The sequence below is a fragment of the Daldinia vernicosa genome (genome assembly GCF_022497035.1).
Source record: "Daldinia vernicosa strain CBS 139.73 unplaced genomic scaffold F5Y00scaffold_3, whole genome shotgun sequence".
NCBI lineage: Eukaryota > Fungi > Ascomycota > Sordariomycetes > Xylariales > Hypoxylaceae > Daldinia > Daldinia vernicosa.
The window spans coordinates 142,548-165,925 of NW_025953919.1; the positions used below are offsets into that span (position 1 = coordinate 142,548).

A 23,378-nucleotide genomic window follows, 5' to 3' on the forward strand; every position below is an offset into this window, starting at 1 on the left:
TGCCTAATATATTCTACCTGCGTCCAAACCTATGTCTGTATGGTTGCTCCTCTCCAATGCCGACGTAGTCTGGCTTCGCAAAATCCCTAGGGCCAAATAATTGGTCTCGCCATCCAGGTTCCTCTTTCGCAGCTTCCCATCGCTCTCCCGCGCGCGGCTCCAAGACTACCTTCTCCCGTGTTTTCGTGACCACCCGCCGGCTAGCTTTGTCGAATTCTTTATCCAGGATTGCTAGCTCGCTCTTCCCGCGAACACCCGGCCAGTCTGCGTCGATGAACGTCGATCCTCTTCCTTTTGCCGGGTCGAGGTTGTGTATGAATATCACTTGATCCGGCGTCTTTGCTTCGGCCCGCAACCTTTGGAAGTGTTCCGGATACTGCAACCCGAGTTGCTTCTCGGTGTCGTACCGCAAGAGCGACGGCATGCGCCTTGCGCCCAGCACGTCTCTGCGATCTTCCCCTAGCCACATCTCCTTCGTAGTCGGCGCCGACCCTACGTAGCATGATTCAAACGGTATCATGCCGCTTAGACGGGTTCTGTAGCTTGATTTGCCTTCTACGTCTTCATTGATCCAGACCGGAACTAAGCCTCCAACAAGCCTCGGTTCGCTAGGCCAAACTGCTCGGTCGTCTTCCCCGACGAGCGATGTGCCGTCTTTTGAACACACCGAAACTCGCATTTCGAAGAGTCTCCGCTTTTGGATATCAGATACTGTTCGGATACTCGTGACACCCTGCGCAGCGTAATACTTCAAGTCGATGTTTAGATGTTGAAGATCATCTAGAGATAAGTTGGGGAGAGTTGCTCCGCTGTCGAGGAGCGTCTCGAAGCAACACGAAACCTCAGTATTCGGCCCCCGCACTATTTCCTTAACGAAACCTCTAGGTGTCTTTCTCATGACTTGTCTCCTATCAACGGCAAATCGCATATTCACTTTATAACTCCCGAAAAAGTAGTTACCTTTACTCCCGTTTGTACTAAGGCACACCGCCTTATTAGCCATCACTTCGAAGCCCGGGCCTGATAATGGAGGTTCTTGCCAGAGCCATCCGGGTCCGTATCTTGCGGAATACCTATCTAACCTCTCCTGTCTGTCTATGCAGAAGGATTGGTATGTGGGGCAGACATCAACGATATGTCCGCCGTAGATAAGTGTAAAATTGTCCGAATATGGGATCTCTCCAGATTGATACCCTTGGATGGCGGCTCGGATGTTGACTTCCTCATCTTCACATTGGCAAGTATCGAGGGCCCAGTTCAGCGAGTCTAGTCGTTCGCCGATGCGCTTCTTCTCTTCTCGTTCATATCTATGAGCAGTTATTGGTTATTATACGTATTTCTTAGAAAATGAGGGTTTAGCGTATTCTTACTGCGGCATGTTGTTTTCTTCGTCGTCCTCCATTTTCGATCGCTCTCGTATCAACTCATCGAGGATTTTCTGATTGTGTGCAACTTCGTGCGGAGAATGTTCCTGGTGGTATCTTACGATATATTGCTGACGTTCGATCTCGCGATTCTTTTCCTCGATGTAACTCAAGTTCTCTCCCAAGCTCCCAATAACTAACGTCTCCCAAGGCTTCCGATCCTGAATACCCTCAGCCTCTGTGAATATCGGAACATCCGCACTTTCTTGTTCAATTGCTGCCTGTGTAGTGTTTGGATTGTCAATATCGGATTTTCCATCTTCCGTCTCTTCTCGCGGCTTGTCTTCGTTCGCAGAGCTAAATCGGGCGCGAAATTGACGTCTACGCTGTTGTCGAGCTCTGCGCTCCTCATCCGGCATTCCAGTCCTTCGTATGGTTCGCCTGCGGCCCCGAGACGACTCACCCTCGGGTTGTTGACCTGGGGATCCCTCCGGGAGATCCGGCAACTGGTTATCATCAGTCATTGCTATCTACGTGCTTTTGAAAATTGTAGAGTGTTTTAATTTTCGACTGTATCTAACTTCTTCACTAATGTCTGTATTGAATTTACGAATAATTGCTGTGCCCTCTGGCCGTGCTGGCTGTTGGCTTGCGAAGAATGGGAACGCCTCTAACACCGCAAACGGAAAGAAACAGATGGATTCGAGCGTCTAGTGCGTTTGTCTTACCTTATTAGCCATGATATTTAGCTGTACAATGGCATTCTTTGTTGAAATCGGATTTTAGTGAAAGAAAGCTAAAAACTGGCTCTGGAATGTTTAGCTTCTGCCCCTGGTAACGACAGGATTCCTCGGAAGAGAAGACAAGAACATGGGATTGTAACTTGTTCATCGCGAGCGGAAATTTCGCCCATCTTCCTGTCTCTTTCTTCTTGCTCATCTGTCACGGTAGACCGGTAGACTCACGCTAAGCAGCGACCCAAACAATCTATCAACGAATCGTTCTAGCCGACAATGAGCTTCGCTCGGTGAACTGGAATCACTAGATACACTACCTATTATCGTTTTTTTTTTTAAAAAAAACTGCTATAGAGCTTCTCCTTAGCTGTTTTCCACTTTGGGGAGTCTAGAACGGTTGTGATTCGAAACAGCGCTCTAGATACGATGGGGGAGCCAAGCCCGACAGCCGGTGAGGATGTTGGGGACAAGTTTTTACCAGATGTGCCCATAGGTCCTGGCGGGAGAGATCCCAGAATTATGCTACCCCTAATCCTAAACTTCCTACTCGACGAAGACGTTTACAAACATCCGCAATGGGATCGTCGGTTTGCGGAGGTTATCAAATATCTCGATGAAGCTGATGAAGGCCGTCATCTAGGCGATCTCGGCTACGATGACTCCTACACGCGCGCCATGTTGGACGATGCGCTCATCATAGTCGAGGTACATAAGAGGTATCAGAAGTGGAAATCCGGTCCAACTCGCTGGACGTCAGAAATCATACCTGGCCAGCGTACTACTGAACGTCTTCCGAATTTTCCTGGTCAATCTCTTATTCAGCCCGCCCTCGAGAGAATGCGAAACAAATACAAGCGTTACGATGAATTGCGCGAAATTCAAACCGACGGTATATTCCCTGAGTTGTCTGCGAGGGGAGTTAAAGCGGTTGAGTACTATCAGAGTGCCGAGGAGCTTTACTTTGAAAACTGTCTTAAACCTGCCACCTACGACCCGCGCATTTTCAACGGGTTTAGATATGAAAATGAGATGTTTGAACAGTGCATTACGAATGGGGTTGAGGAAACTTGTAGGTTAATACCACCTCGACCTGCCGATCAGATTCCTACCATATTTGATGAGGATCAGGAGAGCGATGGGCTCACCGAGGCTGAAAAGCTGCAAAATCTGAGAGAATTCTACGACGCGCGAGGTTGGCAGCGGGCTGCGCTTCAGCAATGCTTAAACATGTTCACCAACTACGAGAATAGAATTCTCAATACCCCATGGCGCCGAGTAGTTTTACCCTACGAACAGCCTAACCCGGTTTTGGAGGACATCGTTTACCAGCCCCGGGCACTTCCCCCAGAGAAGGTCCACAAGAGTCTTAAGGAACCGTATCCTTGGGTATATTGGTATAACCAACATCAGGAGCTTATCCAGGTCCTAGCCGGCTGGCAGCGCCGCCGTTATAACCTAGAAAACTGGCAGGATTTCCAAAGAGCTGCCCTACCCGCCAACTTCCAAGGCCCTTATGTCAATAGAAGCCTTTCGGTATATAATGATCACTGGCTTAGAATGGGCGCATATCTAAGACGGCTACGTAGACATCTACAGGACACATTCGGCATAGCTCCACGGCCTTTCTTGCTGGCTATTCTGAGGGATATCCAAGCTGGGATAGAATGGCGCCCTAACCCGACGAGCAATGCCACTGTATGGAGTCCCGACGAGGCGGAAACCCGTAGACAAGCCCGTCCAGATATTATGAGAAGGGAAAAGATCGATTGGGTCAATTTAGAGTCGTCTCTAAACTTACCTCCGACTATCCTGCTGCTTGACGAATCCGACGCGGCCTGGTTGAGATATCTCTGCCAGCCCTCCCGCACCGAGGCAATGTGCAACCCCAAGCTACAACCGGAGGATAATCTTACTATCCTTTTCGACCAGCGGCTCCAGGATTTCCTCAACAACCCGGGCGCATCTAATGGCCCGGGGATAGCTGGGATAGATATCTTTGAACCGGATGTTAAGAAGTGGAAAGAGAGGCAGTATAAGACTAGACCAACCCTGGATGAGGCACTTGCATATATTAATGGTGGCGGTAAAGATGCTGGGGAGTCTCATGCAAACGAGACCTACCAATTTACGCGCGGGGAAGCCATGGACCAGTTGGAAATACTTCGTAACCTAGGTCGAGTCCAGTAAGTTCAATTGCCATACGTCAAGCCAGTGAATTTATTAACGGGATTCAGGTATTCACAGAAGAAGGACCTAAGTAAGCCCCAGGAAGAGTGGGATACGTTTATCATACGACCGAAATACGTAATACATCCCGAGAATCGTGTCTACTGGCGTCATAAAGACCAGAGCTCGTTCACCTCCAACCAGACTTTGTATCGAAAAGCAATTGTCGAGCATTTAGAAAATAAATATGGATTGAGTGGACCAAAAACTCCTATTGCGAGGGATGAGTTTCAACACATCCTTGATCATCTTGGAGAGAACAAGTTGCCCGACAAGTTAGCAGCAAGTACAGGCGATCGTCCTAAAGGCGCCAATGAGGACAAGGACGAGGACGAGGACTACGAAGATGAAGATGAAGACGATGAGTTAGAGGGTAAAATTAGTAGTCACGACATATTGGAGAAACGGATCCAACCCGAGATTGGTTGGGTTCGGGGCTCATACCCTGAGGGAGGACTAGAAAACACACGCAACGCGCCTAGTTGGTCTGACCTAGTTCCTTGGGAGATAATAGGAAAGATGTCAGCTGCGAGAATCAGCGACGATATGCGTAAGCAAATCCGCGAGGAAGCCAAAAGACACCGTCGTCTTCCGGCTCCGGAAAGGACTGTCCAGTTCTTTCGAAACCTTGCCTATCGAATGGGACGTACGATAGCGCACGTCGAGGAAATTGAACGCAGACTCCAGTACTCGGCGTACGATAGGGAGACCGGAACCCAAAAGATGCACCAGTGGAAAGCAATTTCTACGGAGGCCTTCAAACAGGCTTACGAGCACTGGCACCTTTCTATTGAGAACGGCGTGGGACCAATAGAGTTCCTACCGCCGACTATAGAGGATATTGTCTATAAAGTAGACCCCGACGGGCTTATGCGGCGTGAGTTCAAAGATCACTACGCGGCAGACATCATTCGAGAAGGCATCATTAAAAACTGTGTCGAGAATCGCAACACAATGTACCCCGGCCGTATTGAGGCTTTTGAGGATTCGTCAGGTTATTACATTAATGACGGCAAATTCAAACAGAACAAAATACTCAGTGGTTACAAACGGCCAAGTCTATTTAAATGGGTTACGGAAGCACATAGGCGGTATCAAGCCCCCTATACTCGCGGGGTCTTCTTCCACATGATGCGCTGGCCAGTATACCACCAGGATAGGCGCCTACAAGAAATCATCAAGGAACGACGAGATGAAATGTCAAGAGTAGAGCCACGCCTTCCAAATCAGGCCTATGGCATACTAATGCCTAGGTTCCCCGAAAGACAAGTAAACCGACGAGCAGAGGGTTCGACATGGTATCCTTGGCCAGACAATTGTTGGATTCACGATCCTCCAACAAAGCCAACGACTTCGGAAAATGGTACAAAGCCTAATGCGGAAACAAAGAACCCGGAACGGACAGAGGTCCCAGAACAGACAAAGGACTCTGATCACACAAAGCATTCCTCGAATACAAAGCCCTCGGTCAAGACATCTACTCAAATTGCCCCTCAAGAGGACCCCCAAGAAGTTCCTCAAGCCATCCCTCAAGTGAACAAACAAGACCCGCCACAAGTGGCCCCCGAATATATTCCTCAACCACCTGTTCAAGAGATCCCTCAAGAGATTCCTCAAGAGATTCCTCAAGAGACACCTCAAGAGACACCCCAAGAAACCCCAGCACCTATACCAACTGAACAACCACAACCTACTACTCATACAGACGACGAAGGTAACATGGCGGTGGTAAAACAAACAGTCAAAACGCCGAAGGTCAAGACGCCTCGGCAGAAGTTGATACCAATTACCAAGCCGAGGGAACGCTTCATGCCAGGTCCCGCTGTCTTTCCCATGGCCGAGACCCTTCTACAATCTGTCGTCCTCAGCCGTAAACTTGAAGGCGGTAAGTCATACATACATACACTCTCATACTTGTCTAATCACCTATATACCTATGTCCCTACTTCTATATGGTCATGGTCGATGCTAACCAGGTTGCCGCAGTGCTTTACCCCGAGCCTCGACTTAACTTCTGGGGGAAGATACGCAAGGCCTACAAGGCCATGACAGATGTCGAAGCGCCTCGGGTTCCCTTGCTGCCACCAACCAGCGATTCGGATATCCCTCGCAGCTCCTCTAGGAAGCGCAAGATCCCGGCTGACTTCATCCTCCCGCCTAGCATCAAGAAGGTGGTCACTGGAGGCGATGTCCCGACCCCGAAGCCTGTCCCGACCCCGAAGCCTGTTCCGACCCCGAGGCCTGTCCCGCCTACGCCTGGATTCCAGACGAATGTTAACCCCAGGCCTAAGCCTGCCCCTCGGCCTCAGCCAGTACCCGAGCCTCAGCCTACCCCTCAGCCGGCCCCCCCGGAGCCCACTCCACAACCACCAAAATTTAAGCCGGCACCTCCTGTTAACCCTTACCCCGTACCTGAACCTCCAGTCTGGCCTCAGCCCAAGCCCCAGCCCCAGGCTGAACCTCAGCCTCAACCCCAGCCCGGCCCTCAGGCCCAGCCCGTACCCCCAGTTCAACCACGGCCCGCGCCCCCGGTTCAACCTAGGCCTCAACCTCATCCCGCACCCCCGGCTGACCCAGTTCAGCCTCGGCCTGCACCCCAACCTCAGCCTGCACCCCAGGCTGAGCCCACGCCTCGACCTCAGCCCGTGCCCGTGCCCGCGCCCTCACCTTGGCCTCAGCCAGGGCCTCAATACACGCCCGTGCCCGCGCCTCAGCCAGGGCCTCAATACCCGCCCGCACCCGCACCCGCGCCTCAGCCTACACCCCAGGCTGAGCCCACGCCCCGACCTCAGCCCGTGCCCGTGCCCGCGCCCTCACCTTGGCCTCAGCCAGGGCCTCAATACACGCCCGCACCCGCGCCTCAGCCAGGGCCTCAATACCCGCCCGCACCCGCACCCGCGCCTCAGCCTACACCCCAGGCTGAGCCCACGCCCCGACCTCAGCCCGTGCCCGTGCCCGCGCCCCAACCTTGGCCTCAACCACCAGTCAAGCCCCATTCGTTGTTCGGCCAAAAACCGGACCCAAGGCCACAGCCACCAGTAGGTCCGGGTAATGGGCAGGGTTTGTTTGGTCAAAACCCCCCGACTCCCAGCCAGGCCACCCAGACGTACCGCGAATGGCTCAAGCAGCAGCAAACCACCAAACCAGTGAATCCCACACCGGACACTCCCTCTCGCTGGAAGTACTCCCCCCTCCCTAGCTTGGAGGAGCATATGAAAGCCGAAGAGCTGGAGAAGACCGGCCGCGTCGTAGAGCCGCCGCGCCCGCCCCAGCCCACACCCAAGACAGGCGCAGAGAACCCGCACGTGGACCAACAGGCCTTGGAGCAAGCATTCCCGCACGGCTGGGCTAATCTAGGCAATTGCTTCGGCCTCGACGGCGCCCTGCAAGCCATCTCCTACAGCATGCGTCTGCAGGACCCCCAGTCCCTCTGGCTGCCCGCGACCTCGGCCCTGCGCGCCGCGTACGACAACCCAGACTGCTTCGTCGGCACGGACCGGGCCGTCGAGGACCACAACCACTACGGCGTCACCCTGCTCCAGGCCGAGGCCGCCCTGCAGCACTACGTCCGCGAAGACGGGCCCAACCCCCACCACGTCCAGCTGTGCTGCATCATCCGCCTGCCTCCCGGCCGCGAGTACTACACGCACATGATCCCCGCGCCCAAGTTCACCGGCTCCGCGAAGCCGCGCCAGGTCTGGATCTACTGCACCGGCGCCAACGAGTTCGCGCCCGTGTTCCCCGTTCCGCCGCCTTCGTAGTAGCAGAGCTGAAGGGGAAAAAAAGAAGAAGAAAAGGCTCCTGATATGAAAATAATTTAGTAGTAGTAGTATCCGTGGCGTGTTGCCAGACAGAAGAAGACAGACAGACAGACAGACAGACGCCATGCCCTTGTTCCGGACAAGCGAGCATACATACATACGGCTTCCTAAAATTGGCTTTTCTTTTTGTTGTAATTGGACTAGACAGTTAATGCTTCCTTTTTGTTTATTTTCCAGATTGATTTATTTTTACGTGTAGGTAGGGCGGGCGATGGGGCTGTCGGGGAGGGGAGGAGAGGAAGCACTTCTACCGTCTTGGTCTCAGGGGCAAGGGGTAGGTAGTAAGGTAGGAGAGGAGACCCGTCGGTTTTGTATTTTAGGAGATTCTTTTCGTCTCGTTTTTTTATTTTTAATTGGAGTAGTTATAGTTATTTGCATTGCATCTTCTAAGCTATATTTCCCTTGGCTCAATCATGCAATATCGTGACGGTAATAATATATCAAACCGCGTGTTTAATTGCTACATACAAATACTTAGGCATGCGTCCCCCCCTATTTCGCAATCTTAATTACTAGCTTTCCGATCCCACCCTTTCCTGTAGCCACTTTCTGCGCCTCCTTCCTAAGCGTCTCGATATCTTCGAGCTCAACAACGCGGTTAACACCCTTGACCTTACCCACGGCCATGATCTCACCAGCGCGCTCGAGGTCCTCACGCACACCGAGGTTGCCTGAGTGAAACTCGTGTTTAATATTCGTGCCGCGTAGTTTAAACTTGTACCACAGCTGCGCAAGTCCTACGAGCCAGTACACAAAAAACGGCATTGGCGGCAGCATAAGGCGCAACAACCCCGGCGACGGTATGCTTGCGATGGACGCTACGACGCCTACGTCCGGCTTCGCTAGCGGGAACGTGCTCACCACGATCCATTGCGTGTTATACACCATGTCTACGCTTCCCGGGGGTATGGCATCCGTAAGCTTCTTTACTCGCGTGTAATCGACGACTTGATCGACGAGCCCCGGGAGGTACTGCTCTACGAGCGGGACCTTGGCTGTGGACACGGTGGTAATGATCTTGCCGACGCCATACACATTCTTTAGAACCTGTATAGCGATGGAGCCAGTGGCGCTTAAGCCACCAGATACAAATACGGTCTTGCCCTCAAGTCCGTCGGTAACACCGTTCTCGCGCATAAGGCGTAGACCCATCTCAACGGTTTGCAGTGCCGTAACAACGCTGGCGATATTGCACATGTCTTCGAAGGAACAGCTAGTAGGCTTAGGAATCATCAGGTTCTCCTGAGCCACGGCATACTCAGAGCAGAACCCCTTTTCGGCGGTAATATTCATTGGCCGGGATCGTCCGAATGCGTATACCTCGTCGCCGGGCTTAAACAATGTCACCCCTGATCCGACCTTGACGACAACACCTGCGGCCTCGATGCCGATCTTGTGAGGCATTCTATCTTGGGTTAGTTGAATGAATGGATTTGATGCAAAAGTTGATAAGGGAGAATAATCATAGACATACTTCAATTCCCCGAGTATATACCTTGATGCTCCCCTCGCGAGCTGCGTTTCACCTGTCGACAGGCCCGCGGCGTGTATCTTGATTAATACGTCCTTAGGATTCGTGACCGTCGGAACAGGCATATTGGCGACTTCCCAGCCGGACGGCCAGCAGTATTTCGGCGCCACGAGAGAACGCATTGTTTTTGGTATTAACGCGGCCATTCTGTCTCTCCTTTTCCTTTACTTATTCCCCGAGTGCCGTGTTAAAACTTTCGCAAAATATAAATTGAAGTATATAGGACTGCACTTCCAGTCGTAGATTTAAACTGCACGAATTTTAAACCTCGAAATATGTTCCGGTCGGAGTCATATATATAGGCTTGGGCAAGGCATACCGGTATACTCCAGTTTTTGCTTTCGGTGGGCTTTCGGCGATCGCCCCACATTTCGCCGCCGAGCCCCGCCGAATGCTCCGCCGAAGGGAAGCATAGCACTTGATTCGTAACGGCACATTCTAGAAAGGCATGAGGCCTGCGGGTATCTTAGGGGTTCAATGTTTCAATGTCAAATGCCATTAATATCAAAAGCGATAGCGACTCCGTCCAAGAGTTAGTTTAGCCGTAACTGTCACTATCAGTAACTATAACTACTAGACAATTTCTATTTTACAGCTGAGCTGATCTTGGCTGGGCGTATCTACAAAATCAAATCATCCAACTTGGAACTATCATCGGTGGGCAGCTAGGGCCTATCAACATATTAGGGTTGAGAGGAATCAAGTCAGTTACAAATACGGTCTCATTGACATAACATCGTGAGTCTAGCCCTAAGTACATAAACATAAACATGCTATCTGATACGCCGCCGCTGGTATTAACGTGTGGTACCAAGAGTTGCGAAGAACAAAGTCGGGTTCCAATACCTATCCCCAGCCAATCCCATCAGCATAAATCTCTCGTAATTCTTAATCCGAACCCGTAGGAGCAACACGTCATCTTGCAAAACACCAGTGTCCCCCTTTGACCGAGTACCATGCATCCCATCCCCTTTGCTCCGTCATATCCTTCGTCGCAGACGACTACCTTTTAACCACCAGACGTTTCCACACAATTCTTCCATAGAGCGCCAGCTCTACGACTTATTGCGTCCGATAGAACTTCTTGTACAACAAATGCAGGAGGATATTGACATTGAGTCTCAAGTTGCCCTCGAACACATTCATAAACTGGTGAGATTCGAACTGCGCCTGTAGGAGATCCTCGATCGGGATGAGGGCGCTCGCTCCTGGAATCTGGATGTGGCCCCGGCTACCCTCGAGATTAAACACGCCTACCTCGTCGCATGAGATGGTGAGGTTGATATTACTCCAATCGCGTTCCGATACGCCTTGCCAAGACACGACAACACCCTTCTCAGCAAGAGCACGTACGCTATACTTATAAGAGCCAAATTTGGGGACACGGCCTGAACGCTCAAGCTCTCGTTGGTGATTGTACTGCTTCGTGAACGGAAGGAGGAATCGCTTTTTCCTATACCCTACTTGTTAGCACAGCGCATCTATAGAGTATCGATCAAAATCATCTTACCCTTTGTTCTTCTGCAGCGTAGCCATGGCCTGCTCGATATAGTCATCGTAACTTTTGCGCTGCTGTTCTAGGTACTCAGCCTTCTCGTGTAGATTCCCGAGAGTGAGCCGTACTCCTTCTAACTCTCGTTGACGTTGTACTCTACGACGACTCTTCGTACGAATATCCAGCGCGATAGCATTCAAAATATCTTGATAGTAATTATGTTTTGTAATCCGCCCCATCTGTTCTAGGTGCATGATGTTCTCTAGAGCATTGCGTTTCATGTCGTAGTATGACATTCGCGTTACGTCCACCATGTTGACGTCCGAGTACGCTCCCTTGGTATTACTACCAGACGCGAAATCTTCCCTTAGGATTGATTGCCATTTATGTTCGTCTTCTTGAGTGGGTGGGCGGACAAGGATTTCGAGAAGATTAGCGCCCGTCTGTACACGAATAATGTACAAGATGCAGCGTTTAGTCTCCATAAAAAGAGCCTTGATATCCGCCTCTGGATCTTCAACATCATGGAGCTTAGGTGTCAAGAACATCTGGATGTCGGAAGATCCAGACGCATTCATTTCGCTCTCATTGTTCTTCGCGCTTCCGAGGTCTTGCAAGATCTCACGAAGGACATCGTCGCGGTTGGGGCAGAGAGTCGGTATCTCATGTGCTACGAGAGAATGGATTGCAAAGATATCCGTCATTTTGATATATAGCGTGGGTCGGTTCTTGGCATAGAGATCATTGAACTCGTCGATATCAAATTTATTTTCAGCATCCGCAACGGAGATCAAGTTATTCGTGATATGAGCAAGTCGTTCGATCGACTCCCCTACAAAGGCATTAAGCGGTTGTAGGTAGATATTCTCACCGCCGAACGGACGGCCCGAGTATATTTGGCCAAGGACTTTAGCAACCTCGCCTAGATTGCGCTTTTGAAGAGGGCTCAGAGTCTTCTCGATTACACCCACCTGCTCGGGGTTAACCAACGCAGGCTGTAGGTAAAACCGCCAAATCCAATTGCCAACAATTTGGAGCACATGGTGTTGAGGCTCGCGCTGAAAGCGTTGGCATAATGCTTCGAACATCTGCCGGCAGATAAACCGTAGGCCGTAAGGCATTCGGGCAAGAAAATCCTCTAGGGCGAGGAAGTACTGGTCCGAGATTTCTCTGAGATCTCGAAGGTGGTCAATAAATAACTCGCGCGTTTCCGGGTCCTTGATTGCCAGATCTCGGGTTATGTCGAGTGGTCTTCGGCTGGGGCGACCGGTACGTAGCTCTTCGTTATTGATGGCAGATCTGTATATCTGCATCGGGTCGCTCTCTAGATCTAAAGCGGGGTCCTCGACGATATTGTCTCGTATTAATGGGCCGAGTAGGTCCCTGAGGTATTTCCTGTCTCGTGGCGACCGAGAATAATTCCCCATTAGCTTCGACCAGAAGAAGTTTCCGCGAAGATACTCTTGGATGGAGTTACATGCGTCCACCTCTTCCCGTATCGATCTTGCGATAAGCTTGAGCAGGTAGTATTCTTCTCGCCTCTTTTGTGCATAGCCGAAAAGCCCCATCATGAGAAGTTCGATGCGCTTACACTCCTTCTCAGCTGTACCTAATTCCCTCAGCCGTCTGAAAAGCCGCGCTAGGTACTGTGGCTGAGTTTGAAGGTTGAAAAATAATTGCTGATAGGACTCTAGCTTCTTTCTCGAGCTCTTGTTGAGAGCTTTTAGGTCGAACTGATTGGCCGAAGCAATAGAGGCGTTGGCTAAGAGACTGCTAGTGTGTCCACCGAAGGTATTCTGATGTCGGACGACTTCGTCAAGAGTGATCTTGTTCTTCACCAACAGAGCGATTTTGATATCCAACTGATCGATATACTGCTCAAGCATCTCGTTCTGTCGAACTTGTTGAACCACTGTTTTTCGTAGTCTCTCAAATTCTATCTCTTCGTTGAAATCGAAGTCGCTGTCATTAAGAAGATGTACAAAATTCTTCACCGCACCAACTGGAGGGTTCTTTCCGGTCGTGAGGCTTCGGTATGCCTCTCCCTGGAGTTTAGCGCGAACGAAACTTTGAATCTTGACCACCTTCTGCATGTTTTCTTCGAAGTGTTTCTTCTTGGCGGCAAACTGCTGTCGAACAATAAAGCCCTTGGCTAAGGATTGCAACTCAGCTATAGACTCTTCATGTTCGTCAAGTTCGGCTAACAATTGACCGACATCGCTACGCAGGAGCATGGCTCGGATAAGGGATTGCAACGAGACGATTTCGTCTTCATGCGTTTGTAGTTCGTCGAGAAGTAAAGAGTGCTGCTCTCTAAATAGGGACCCGCGGATCCGAGCCTGAAGATCTATGATACTCATAGCGTGGCTTTCAAGAGAGTCGAGATCGGCAGTGATCCGCTGTCGTTCGAGCATGCCTCGAGCTAGTGACTGAAGCTCAAGTATGGATGGTTCATTGTCGCTCAAAGCATCCAGCGTTTCGGTAATATCCCGGCGTACTGCCGCTGCGCGAATATGAGCTTGCAGAGCTCCAATCTCCGGGGTATGTTGTGCTAGGTCAGCTTTTGTTGCCTGGATATCTTGTCGAAGTAGGTTACCGCGACATATTGACTGGAGCGACTCCCATTTTGGACCAAAGCTAGCCAGCGCTTCGCGTTGTTCGTGGATATGACTTCGCGTCAGCATCGCCCTGACAGCAGCCTGCAAACTAGTAACGGTTTCAGTCTCCTCTCCAAGGGAGTAGAGATCTCGGCTAACTTTCTCCCGCGCTAACATTCCCCGTATCGCGGACTGAAGACCAGTAACGGCCTGGGTTTCTTCTCCAAGGGAATAAAGTTCTTGGCTAACCTTTTCCCGCGCTAACATTCCTCGTATCGCGGACTGAAGACTAGTGACGGCTTGGGTTTCTTCACCAAGGGAGTAAAGATCTTGGCTGACCTTTTCCCGCGCCATCATCCCCCGTATTGCAGACTGAAGCTGCAATACCGGACCGGACATACGATTCGTCTCCTGCTGCTGAGAAAGGAACTTTTTGCGTGCCAATTGGCCTCGGAACACGGCTTGGATGCTTCGTATAGGACCATCCGCCCGTGATAATTGGGATCGAGTTTCTTGTACTTCGTCACGGACTCTTGCGGCCCGTATTAAGCTCTGTAGCATCGTAATATCTTTCTCCTTGCTCTTCCAATAGTGTTCTCTACGTGCCATTCTATTCCGGGCCAGGAATCCACGAGCAGCACTCTGAAGATTGATAGCAAACTTGCGCATCTCCAATCTGTACCCTATAACCTGGCGTGTCCAGTCACCGCGAATGCGCGCTTGGAGGTCAATGAGCCAGTCTTCCGAGTCCCAAAGTCCCTGCATCATATGGCCAAGCCGCAGTCGAAGCATCGCACCTCGCATCTGCGCCTGGAGGTCAAGGATGGCGGCCTCGTTTTCGGATAGTTCGCGGTCGATTCGTTCCTCTTCAGTCTCTTCAGGCTCAGGTTCAGGCGCTGGCTCCACGCCGAAGTCCGCGCCCATGTTCCCGAAGCTAGGCATACTAACGCCGAGCTTGTCAAGACCCTTTTGCATAGCCTCCAGCTCATGATGTTCAAACTCCAGTTGGCCAACCAGATTGCCTATCCTGAAATCCACAATACCCTTCCGGAATAAAAGCCAACTTAGGGCGTGTATGCAGTATATGACCTTGGGAATGTTCTTCTTTTCGTAAAGGTCAATCAGTTCGAATCGAAATAAATCAGGCAGCTCAACCTCATCCAGGTACCGGAAAAAAGCAGCAACATTATCCCAATGTCTTGCCTGAAGTCGCGGGTTTCGGAATATGCGAAATTTTCGAGTAGGGTTCAGAGCCTCTACTACCTCAGCCAAAGTGACACCATCTCTTAGAGCTTCTTCTAACTCAACAATAGGTGGAATGTTACGTTGAATGACATCCTCAATCCACTCTTTTGCCTCGCCAATATGGCAGAGATATTCGTATGCTTGGAGAAATTGTCTCTGCTTATCCATCCAGTTGCGACCTTCGAATCCATAGCGATCACTGCGTTGTCCACTCCTAGAGCCATTCGCATTACCTGCTCGCTGCAGTCTTCGTCGTCCACGCAGGCCGACTACCTCCTGGGCCTGGGAAGTAAGGGCGAATTCATCGGCAGAACTATCCTGGGCTAACTTGGATAAGGTACGCAGTTGGTTTGTGGAGGAACGACCCATCTGTTGTAAGTCTGGAGCAGCAAGAGTAGTAGGATGGACTACGAGATGAGAGGAGTGCGTCGGGCTCCCGGAGAAACTTGGGCGTCTAACATCGGATCGTGTGAGCACCATGGAGGTGGGCCGGGCGTTTGGCGACTTGCTTTGGGGAGTAGGGGAAGTTTTCTCCTCGCGTAGAGAAAGCTTGCCGATGTCAATACTCTGCCCGCGTTCTTGGCGGTCGCGACGTGGGGGCGTCTTGGGTTTTTCGAGTTGCTGTCCTGAAGCAGGTGGCTGCGGGAGCGGGCGTAAAGACTGTCTGGCCAGGTTATACATGATTTCCGGGTTCGCCTTAGGTTCGTCGTATATACTTGATCGCGGTTTGGAATGCCGAAGTGCAGTTTCGCTCATACCACGTTTGTGTGTAGCGATAGGTCTGCCATAGCCGTTCGAAGTTATCGATGATGCTGCGCTAGGTGGTCCAAAGTCAGAAGGATCAGTATTATTAGAGTTGGCGGAGTAACCAGACGACGCAGACGATGAAGCGGCCGACAGTTGGCGATTGATAGAATTGGCCGTTGTGTAGTCAACAGTATATGATTGACGAAGAGGATGAGGCCTGTTCGACATATCGACTACTAAACCTGTATGCGATGATGTTGCTCTACGTCAAGTTGAATTATACTACTGTCCGATATTGGAGTCCGCATCACAGCTGTCGGAGCTGAAGTATGTTAGGGCGTAGTCGAATGATGATTATCGTATGCGATACCAGGTTGTAATCTGGAGTTACCGGCAGCCAGTCTTTTCTGCCTTATTTGAATTCCAAAGTGAGTTGTAAGTTGTAAGTTGTAAACAAAGATACGAAAGCGAGGACACCGAGGTGAGAGGTGTGTATTAGTAGGTAAATGTGGGAAACATATCCAGTAACACAGAACTATTTCCTTGGTCTCGGAGAACGCGCGCTCTCAGCGCACTCATTAAAAGTAGGATATTTCCTACGATGTTGTTGAGAAGAAGAGTGTGATGTAGAATGCAGAAAATTAGCTTTCAATTAAACAATTAAACACTGGTCGACGGTCAACGGAGAGCGGCCTGAATTCAGCCTTACTTGTTGTTTGATGGGTGTCGGAGCTTGAGGGAACCAAAAAACCGATGACCTGTGACCTGTAATCCTGTTTTTGGAAGTTTGTTTATTTATGCGGGTGGGGAGCAACGGACAGTTATGGACGTCTGCCCCTCACTTGACCAACCACAATCAACGCCACGGACGGGGGGTAGTGTATCAGCCACAAGATGCTGCATTCACAGATAAGATAGATCATGTGGATTCGCCAATTATGAATGATCATTGGTTAAAAATCTACAGTACTAATGTGAAACTTGGTTTTTATATAGACTTAACGTGTAAAATTAAGTTACGACAAGGTTGCGCATTAACATGATAGCCCCGCACTGTACCTAAAGTTTGTGCAGGGACCCCGCAGCAAGAACACAAAATTTTTTGGGAAGTGCCTCGAGGCTTTGAATTTTTTTCTTCTTCCTTTTAATCGGGAAGAAGAACATCGTTCAATTCGTCGACCGGTCAATTTCATTTCTCGACGTTGTCTTCGACCTCACACCTCTCAGTCTCTTTTAGTCAAGATGCCGTCTATTAACGGATCGACTTCTGTCAATGGCAGTTCTAAGTTCCTTGATTATTCCAGCGCTGTTGAGACGCTGAAAGAATACCAGTCTCGCGATGGTCTGGCTATTGAGGATCTTGTTGACACCAAGCAGCGCGGTGGCTTGACGTACAATGATTTCTTAATCTTACCAGGCTATATTGGTTTCCCTGCCTCAGAAGTCGCACTTGACTCGCCTATTACCAAGAGAATCACACTGAAAACCCCCTTCGTCTCATCGCCTATGGATACTGTTACTGAGCATGAGATGGCCATTCATATGGCTTTACAGGGTGGTCTTGGTGTCATCCACCACAACTGCTCACCAGACGCCCAAGCCGACATGGTGAAGAAAGTCAAGCGATATGAAAACGGCTTCATTGTCGACCCTGTCGTCATTAGCAAGGAGACCACTGTTGAGGAAGCCAAGGCCCTCAAGGAGAAATGGGGATTCGGTGGTTTCCCTGTTACTGGTATGTCTAATCTTTTTTTTTATGGCTCTTGTCCCACTCGATCTCGTCCTCCTACGGCCCAGCGCATGTATCACATCTTATGATTACAAACCTAATATTTTAACTTTCGTTCCACCGTATAGACAGAAATGTCATGGGGAATCAATTATGCTCTTTATGATGATGTGAACTCGGAAAACTTTTGATCTTCCAACCTTGGTATGGGATCTAGGCTAACAAAAGCCCATAGAATCTGGGAAGCTTGGTTCCAAGCTCCTAGGCATTGTCACGAACCGCGATCTTCAATTCGAGGATGACCTCCGCCAAACGGTCGACAAAGTTATGGTGACCGACCTAGTCACCGCCCAGCTAGGTGTAACCCTTCCTGAGGCGAACAAGATTCTTGCCAAGTCCAGGAAAGGCAAGTTGCCTATCGTTGACAAGGATTTCAACCTCGTGTCCATGATCTCCCGTTCCGACTTGACCAAGAATTTGCACTTTCCGCTTGCGTCTAAGCTTCCCGACTCGAAGCAGCTCATCTGCGCTGCCGCGATCGGTACCCGTCCAGAGGATAAGATTCGCTTGAAGAAGCTCGTCGATGCGGGACTTGATATTGTTGTCCTAGACAGTAGTCAGGGTAACAGCATGTACCAGATCGACATGGTCAAATGGATCAAACAGGAGTACCCCGGCCTCGATGTCATTGGCGGAAACGTAGTGACTCGGGAGCAGGCCGCAAACCTGATTGCCGCAGGAGTTGATGGACTAAGAATCGGAATGGGCAGTGGAAGTGCTTGCATTACGCAAGAGGTCATGGCCGTGGGCCGTCCCCAAGCAGCTGCGGTGTACTCCGTTTCCGCCTTCGCGGCGAAATTTGGAGTACCTTGCATCGCAGACGGCGGTGTCCAAAATGTCGGTCACATCGTCAAGGGTCTTGCTCTCGGTGCTTCCACCGTCATGATGGGTGGTCTGCTGGCAGGCACAACCGAGTCACCGGGCACTTCATTTGTCTCACGTGAAGGTAAACTCGTTAAGGCATACCGTGGTATGGGTAGTATCGACGCCATGCAGGATAAGAAGGCCGGTGCTGGCAGTAAGAACAGCCAGGCTAGTAACGCGGGTACCGCCCGGTACTTTAGCGAGGGAGACAGCGTCCTTGTTGCTCAAGGTGTCTCTGGCGCCGTGGCGCATCGTGGGTCGATCAACAAGTTCGTACCGTATCTGGCTGCGGGCCTGAAACACTCGCTGCAGGACTGCGGTATGCGGAGTCTGAAAGAGATGCATGAAAGCGCAGCCAACGGCACTCTCCGGTTTGAGATTCGCACTGCTAGCGCACAACTAGAGGGCGGCGTGAATATGGAAAGTTACGAGAAGAAACTCTATGCTTGATAAGCTCAGTATGGAAAAGGATGGGTTAGTGGATGAGTAAAAATTACCTACCTTAGGTAGTTATGGGTTGATGACAAGCCGGGTGGGTTGGTATGGGACTTACGAAGATTGATAATTACGGAACGGTCGGGACGTAATGATTTTCTCAGATAGTCTTCGGTGCGGAAAACAAAAACAAAGTGATACCTCTTCATAGCTTTATATTGCATGATGATGCGCGGTAGCTCATCTCCCTCATAGGCGTTTTATGGCTAAAGGAGTCAGGTCAGGTCAGGTCAGGTTAGGCTACGGCGACTTGATAGGGGGAATTCATGTCAATTTTTATACCTAGGCATCTGGGATACAGCAGCATGGATCAAATCGGTTAAATAAAAGCAGTTCATGACTTATTTTATACAAGACAGCGAACATCAAATTTCGAAGATGATAATGCTAGTTACTAAATGCTAACAATACTATTCTACTCGGCCCTGGTTAACCCCAAATCCATTTTCGAGTCCGTAACGCCTTCCGATGATAGAGACAGTGACTGATGATTTTGCTGCTGCTTCGTCTACATCCTTGTCTATTCGATCACGTAGAGTATCTCACTTTAAATACCGTTTAACCAACCCGCCCCTATTTTGGGGTCTATTCGCAACCAACATCAAACCCGTTATATACTAAATTAAGCCGTGGTAACGTTCCCTCGAAAAACCTGAGAGGGGCTATCCCCAGTCTCTAGCGTCCCGTAGCCATTACTAGCCTGCGAGGTCTCGACGCTACTTATTAACGGAGCATCCTCCGTTATATGCGGCTGTTCTGGCACGACAATAGTGCTGGCCTGACTAGTTCTAAACTCGTCATCATCGACAGCGAGCTCGCTATCAACCTCCGTATCATCCTCGTCCTCGCTGTCAGATAAAGAACCCACATCACTCGGCCCGTCACCTTCGATGATCGTCCATGCGGGCACGGCACCTAGGATCGCTATGACGGCTATGAGCCACCATGGCAGACCAATCATACCCCGTTTTACACCATATGTGAAAACAGCACCCGTCATAGCAGGGCCAGTAGCTCGGCCAAGGGCACTAAACGTAGTCGCAAAACCGTTTAACGTTCCTAGGACACTTAAGCTCTTGGCACTGTTGGTAAGTAGAAGGGTAGTGCAGGGGAACCCGACAATGACAGCGAATGTTTTCAGAGTTAAGAGGATGCATAGTGCGGTATAGCGCATTATAGTGCCCTCAACGAGCACGGTAAACGGTGTGAGGATGTAGACAATCGGGAAGACGAGGACGGAAGCCTTGTAGCAATTCAATATGCCAAAATGGGTGCATAGCGGTGGGAAGACTAGAAATTGGACCAAACCAGATATGATGCCTTCACCTGCGAAGATAGTACCAATATGCGTGTGAGTCAACCCAAAACCGCCACTGAAGACGAATGGAAGCGACGTATTCTCAGGTGTATGTTCTTGCGGCGGATAGTTTAGGAATACGGGCAAAGCCTGGTCGAACGAAACCGAGTGCAGAGCTAAGATTGTGTACGCAACAAGATTGATAACACTCTGACGAGTAAACACCGAAAGAAGGGGTAAAGGTTTATGCTTTTCGATCCTTGATTCGACAACGGTAACATCAGCCGTTTTTGAGGGCGCATCCGAATCCAATAGGGGTGCTGATACTTCATCATCCTGAGCGGAATGTCGCTGGCGACGCTGAGCCCGTCGGCGCGGATGACTCCTGAATATATTCATGATACGTTCGCCAAGAACTAGACCCCAATCTTGAGAGTTACGTTTGCTATGAAGGGTTTCTTTGAGGAAAAGAAACCCAGTCGTGAGAGATACCAGAAAGAAGACGGAGCCTATCAAGTTCGGGAAAGCGAATGGATAATTTTTGAAGAAAGCAATGTTACCAAAAATGTTAGGCCATTGATCAGCAGGCTTCGCAAATAGGCCGCCGAAAGCTGGACCGAATACGGACCCGACGCTCCAGACCAACGGCATGATGGAGAATGCTCTTGGCCGGAGTTCCTTCTCTGTTACCATCTCCGCAACCATCGTTCGAATAATACCAACTACGACAATTAGTATGGAGAGGTCTGATATTACCCTGCAACAAAAACGTACCATTTCCATTACCAGCTCCCATCATAACACGAACAGTGATCGCCATTGGTAAACTCGTCGACATGCCCCACACTATGAAGCCGATCATCGTGAAAAAGAGCCCAGCCAGAATGACAGGTTTCCGCCCCAGCCGGTCTGAGGCTCTACCCCAAGCCACGGCCGTCAAACTCTGTGCAAGGGAAAATACCGCGCTAGTAATACCGGCCCATTTCGCGATCTCTTTTCTTTCGACGCCGAAGCTCAATATCATCTCGGGGAGGTACGGGAAGACGGATGTATAAGCGATCGGTTCAGCGAACCGTGCAATAGCTAGAAAGAGAATTAGCTCGGAGTTTGGAAAGAGGGTGGTAATTATCTAGCCATGCGTAACATCACGGTTCAGCTATGAGCGTTTCGTCGCCTATTTTCATTGCCACTAAAATCTAACCAGTCCAGAGCTTTATAGGATACGAATTGGTACCATACTTCAGCATATCACGGGGAAGCTAAGCAACGTGAGTAGGTCGAACGGTCCTCAGCACAGAGACAAACCGGTGATATATTTTAAGCAAGATAGCGGATCTGTATAACATAAAATCCCAGACAAGACTCATCTGACAACTTGGTTACTCTGATAGATAGTTATCGCATAACACCTAGAAGATACAACGCGATGTGGACTTTCCAAGGAAAAAAGAAAAAAAAAACTACAACGAAAAGCAGGCAAAAGAAAAATCTAAGCTCACCCAATATGGCTAGTTGCTGGGCTGGCAATTTCGGGCCATGATTCCTAGTCATTTTCGTTTCGTCCTTTACGTATTGAAAAACAGGGTAGGAAAGGGAGTTTGAAGACGAAGACTCGAAGTCGAAAGAAACTCGGATAGCCGGTTCTCTTATGTCGGGATAAGAGGGGCGAGGATCCCGTCCAGAAAAAGAAAAAAAAAAAAAAAACTAAAGCGTTAAGACTCCCACACAGTAGCCGCCACGTCTATGTATTATTTTGTTTTTAAGACTGGAGAGTAAAGAACGGGGAACAGTTAAACACAACCGGCCAACCAAGATGGAAAAGATAAATCATGTATCGTGAAGCAGCGGGGAACAATACCTTTATTATAACATAGAAGAGACGTTGAGGAAATGCTACCCGACGACACCCACATCTCGTACCGAACATGTCTAAGCCATGGATACATCGGCGCTTGTTACCCTGCGCATGTATGTATGTGCAGTGTATATTCCCTGTATGCAAAGTTCTGTTCTACAGAACGGCTAAGCCGAAGGTAGGAGCACGCCGTTAATACCGCCTCTGATTCGATGCTTACCACGTATTGCCTTCCCGAGTCCTGAATTAAAACCCGGTAGTAGTGGACCTGAGGGGGGGCAAAGAGGCGTAAGGCGTGCTGCATGTACGTAAAAAGGTTTTAAAAGCTTTTTTTTTTCTCCCCTTCCCTTCGATCGTGACGAAATAAAAGACCTTCGAAGAAAAGACCCGCCTTCAACTATCCGGGGACACCAAACCTACGAATCGGAAACAAACTCGCTCGCCATCCGCTGCATGTTCCACTAGTTAGTGTAGATTTTGTATGTAGAGAACACCCAAGATCGCTATATCAAGGGAACGCAAAGTGCTGCCTCAAAATGTCCGGTGTCGGATGTCGTAGAATGTGATCCGGTACGTAACAATTGTCAATTTTTACGGGCTTAGTGAATTGAAGGAAGCCAAAATTGAAAAAGGTCACACGCCAACGTCCAGCCTCCTGATCATGCGAGACGATGCCAGGGAAGGGATCTTCGCTGCAACAAGGGTGTTACATAGTATTGCTTCTGAGGCTTTGAACGCGATTGGCCAAAATGTAAACCCCTCCTGTAGTCTCCCGCCCCGCAGGGAATCCACTAGGTTAAGTTAGGTAATCCACTATGTAGGCTAAGCCTGAGCTCCTTCAAGATGCGTAATGCGGCTGCTCCAGACTTGCAGATCTTTAATATTCCAGCTCGCACAAGACATATGATAACTTCACTTGAGCCAATTACATATGTAGTTTGAAAGGTTAGTTGAGGACGATGTATGAAATCATAGGTACCAACCAAACAACTATAAAAATACTTACTAAAACGCACCCGTTTGTAGTGTACACCTTAAACCATGCAACTTACCGCAGCCACAGTCGAGCTTACTCGTAATCAATATATACATGGTTTTCGAATTTATGGGCCTTTTCTATATTACCCTTCCCGAATGAATGTGAATGTTATTGTAAATAAAAGTGCCTGTTCACTTGAAAGATTATACATACACTAACAAACTTCAATTAATAAGCTACCTAGGGAGATATAAGTGCAAGACAGAATAACCAATCATGATTAGACGACTGATAGCTATTATGGGGATCGGGTTTAATAAGGTACAACTCCGAGGT

At 49.7% G+C, this 23,378-nt stretch overlaps 6 protein-coding genes across 6 annotated transcripts; 2 read left to right on the plus strand and 4 right to left on the minus strand.

Annotated features, from left to right (window-relative positions):
* Positions 1 to 13: 13 nt before the first annotated feature.
* Positions 14 to 1,888, minus strand: F5Y00DRAFT_257371 (uncharacterized protein; the record flags this gene model as incomplete). Its single annotated transcript, XM_048010545.1, has 2 exons — positions 14 to 1,307; positions 1,371 to 1,888. 2 exons carry the CDS (start codon positions 1,886 to 1,888, stop codon positions 14 to 16), a joined length of 1,812 nt encoding a protein of 603 aa, XP_047869275.1.
* A 635-nt stretch (positions 1,889 to 2,523) lies between these two features.
* F5Y00DRAFT_270554 (uncharacterized protein) lies at positions 2,524 to 8,088 on the plus strand (the record flags this gene model as incomplete). The annotated part of the gene is made up of 3 exons (XM_048012631.1): positions 2,524 to 4,284; positions 4,336 to 6,212; positions 6,314 to 8,088. Exons 1-3 carry the CDS (start codon positions 2,528 to 2,530, stop codon positions 8,086 to 8,088), a joined length of 5,409 nt encoding a protein of 1,802 aa, XP_047869276.1. The 5' UTR covers positions 2,524 to 2,527.
* Positions 8,089 to 8,491: 403 nt separating this feature from the next.
* Positions 8,492 to 9,962, minus strand: F5Y00DRAFT_224465 (GroES-like protein). Its single transcript, XM_048006005.1, has 2 exons — positions 9,623 to 9,962; positions 8,492 to 9,553 (listed from the first exon to the last, which is right to left on the minus strand). The coding sequence occupies exons 1-2, from the start codon at positions 9,823 to 9,825 to the stop codon at positions 8,641 to 8,643; spliced, it is 1,116 nt and encodes a 371-aa protein (XP_047869277.1). The 5' UTR covers positions 9,826 to 9,962; the 3' UTR covers positions 8,492 to 8,640.
* A 209-nt stretch (positions 9,963 to 10,171) lies between these two features.
* On the minus strand, positions 10,172 to 16,468 carry F5Y00DRAFT_224466 (uncharacterized protein). The gene is made up of 2 exons (XM_048006006.1): positions 11,190 to 16,468; positions 10,172 to 11,132 (listed from the first exon to the last, which is right to left on the minus strand). The coding sequence occupies exons 1-2, from the start codon at positions 15,989 to 15,991 to the stop codon at positions 10,742 to 10,744; spliced, it is 5,193 nt and encodes a 1,730-aa protein (XP_047869278.1). The 5' UTR covers positions 15,992 to 16,468; the 3' UTR covers positions 10,172 to 10,741.
* A 446-nt stretch (positions 16,469 to 16,914) lies between these two features.
* Positions 16,915 to 19,276, plus strand: F5Y00DRAFT_224468 (IMP dehydrogenase). Its single transcript, XM_048006007.1, has 2 exons — positions 16,915 to 17,498; positions 17,728 to 19,276. The coding sequence occupies exons 1-2, from the start codon at positions 17,006 to 17,008 to the stop codon at positions 18,864 to 18,866; spliced, it is 1,632 nt and encodes a 543-aa protein (XP_047869279.1). The 5' UTR covers positions 16,915 to 17,005; the 3' UTR covers positions 18,867 to 19,276.
* On the minus strand, positions 19,277 to 21,951 carry F5Y00DRAFT_224471 (MFS general substrate transporter). Its single transcript, XM_048006008.1, has 3 exons — positions 21,708 to 21,951; positions 20,983 to 21,291; positions 19,277 to 20,930 (listed from the first exon to the last, which is right to left on the minus strand). Exons 1-3 carry the CDS (start codon positions 21,757 to 21,759, stop codon positions 19,534 to 19,536), a joined length of 1,758 nt encoding a protein of 585 aa, XP_047869280.1. The 5' UTR covers positions 21,760 to 21,951; the 3' UTR covers positions 19,277 to 19,533.
* Positions 21,952 to 23,378: the final 1,427 nt, after the last annotated feature.

What these genes read in the sequence shown, in the direction of transcription:
- F5Y00DRAFT_224466 (XM_048006006.1), bottom strand. Translation starts at nt 15,991, where the DNA reads ATGTCGAACAGGCCTCATCCTCTTCGTCAATCATATACTGTTGACTAC. An exon ending in ACGCTGCAGAAGAACAAAGG is followed by an intron (nt 11,133 to 11,189) that starts GTAAGATGATTT and finishes AGTAGGGTATAG; the next exon opens with GAAAAAGCGATTCCTCCTTC.
- F5Y00DRAFT_224465 (XM_048006005.1), bottom strand. Translation starts at nt 9,825, where the DNA reads ATGGCCGCGTTAATACCAAAAACAATGCGTTCTCTCGTGGCGCCGAAA. An exon ending in TATATACTCGGGGAATTGAA is followed by an intron (nt 9,554 to 9,622) that starts GTATGTCTATGA and finishes AACCCAAGATAG; the next exon opens with AATGCCTCACAAGATCGGCA.
- F5Y00DRAFT_224471 (XM_048006008.1), bottom strand. Translation starts at nt 21,759, where the DNA reads ATGACTAGGAATCATGGCCCGAAATTGCCAGCCCAGCAACTAGCCATA. An exon ending in CCAGCAACTAGCCATATTGG is followed by an intron (nt 21,292 to 21,707) that starts GTGAGCTTAGAT and finishes TTCTCTTTCTAG; the next exon opens with CTATTGCACGGTTCGCTGAA. An exon ending in GGGAGCTGGTAATGGAAATG is followed by an intron (nt 20,931 to 20,982) that starts GTACGTTTTTGT and finishes TAATTGTCGTAG; the next exon opens with TTGGTATTATTCGAACGATG.
- F5Y00DRAFT_224468 (XM_048006007.1), top strand. Translation starts at nt 17,006, where the DNA reads ATGCCGTCTATTAACGGATCGACTTCTGTCAATGGCAGTTCTAAGTTC. An exon ending in CGGTGGTTTCCCTGTTACTG is followed by an intron (nt 17,499 to 17,727) that starts GTATGTCTAATC and finishes AAAAGCCCATAG; the next exon opens with AATCTGGGAAGCTTGGTTCC.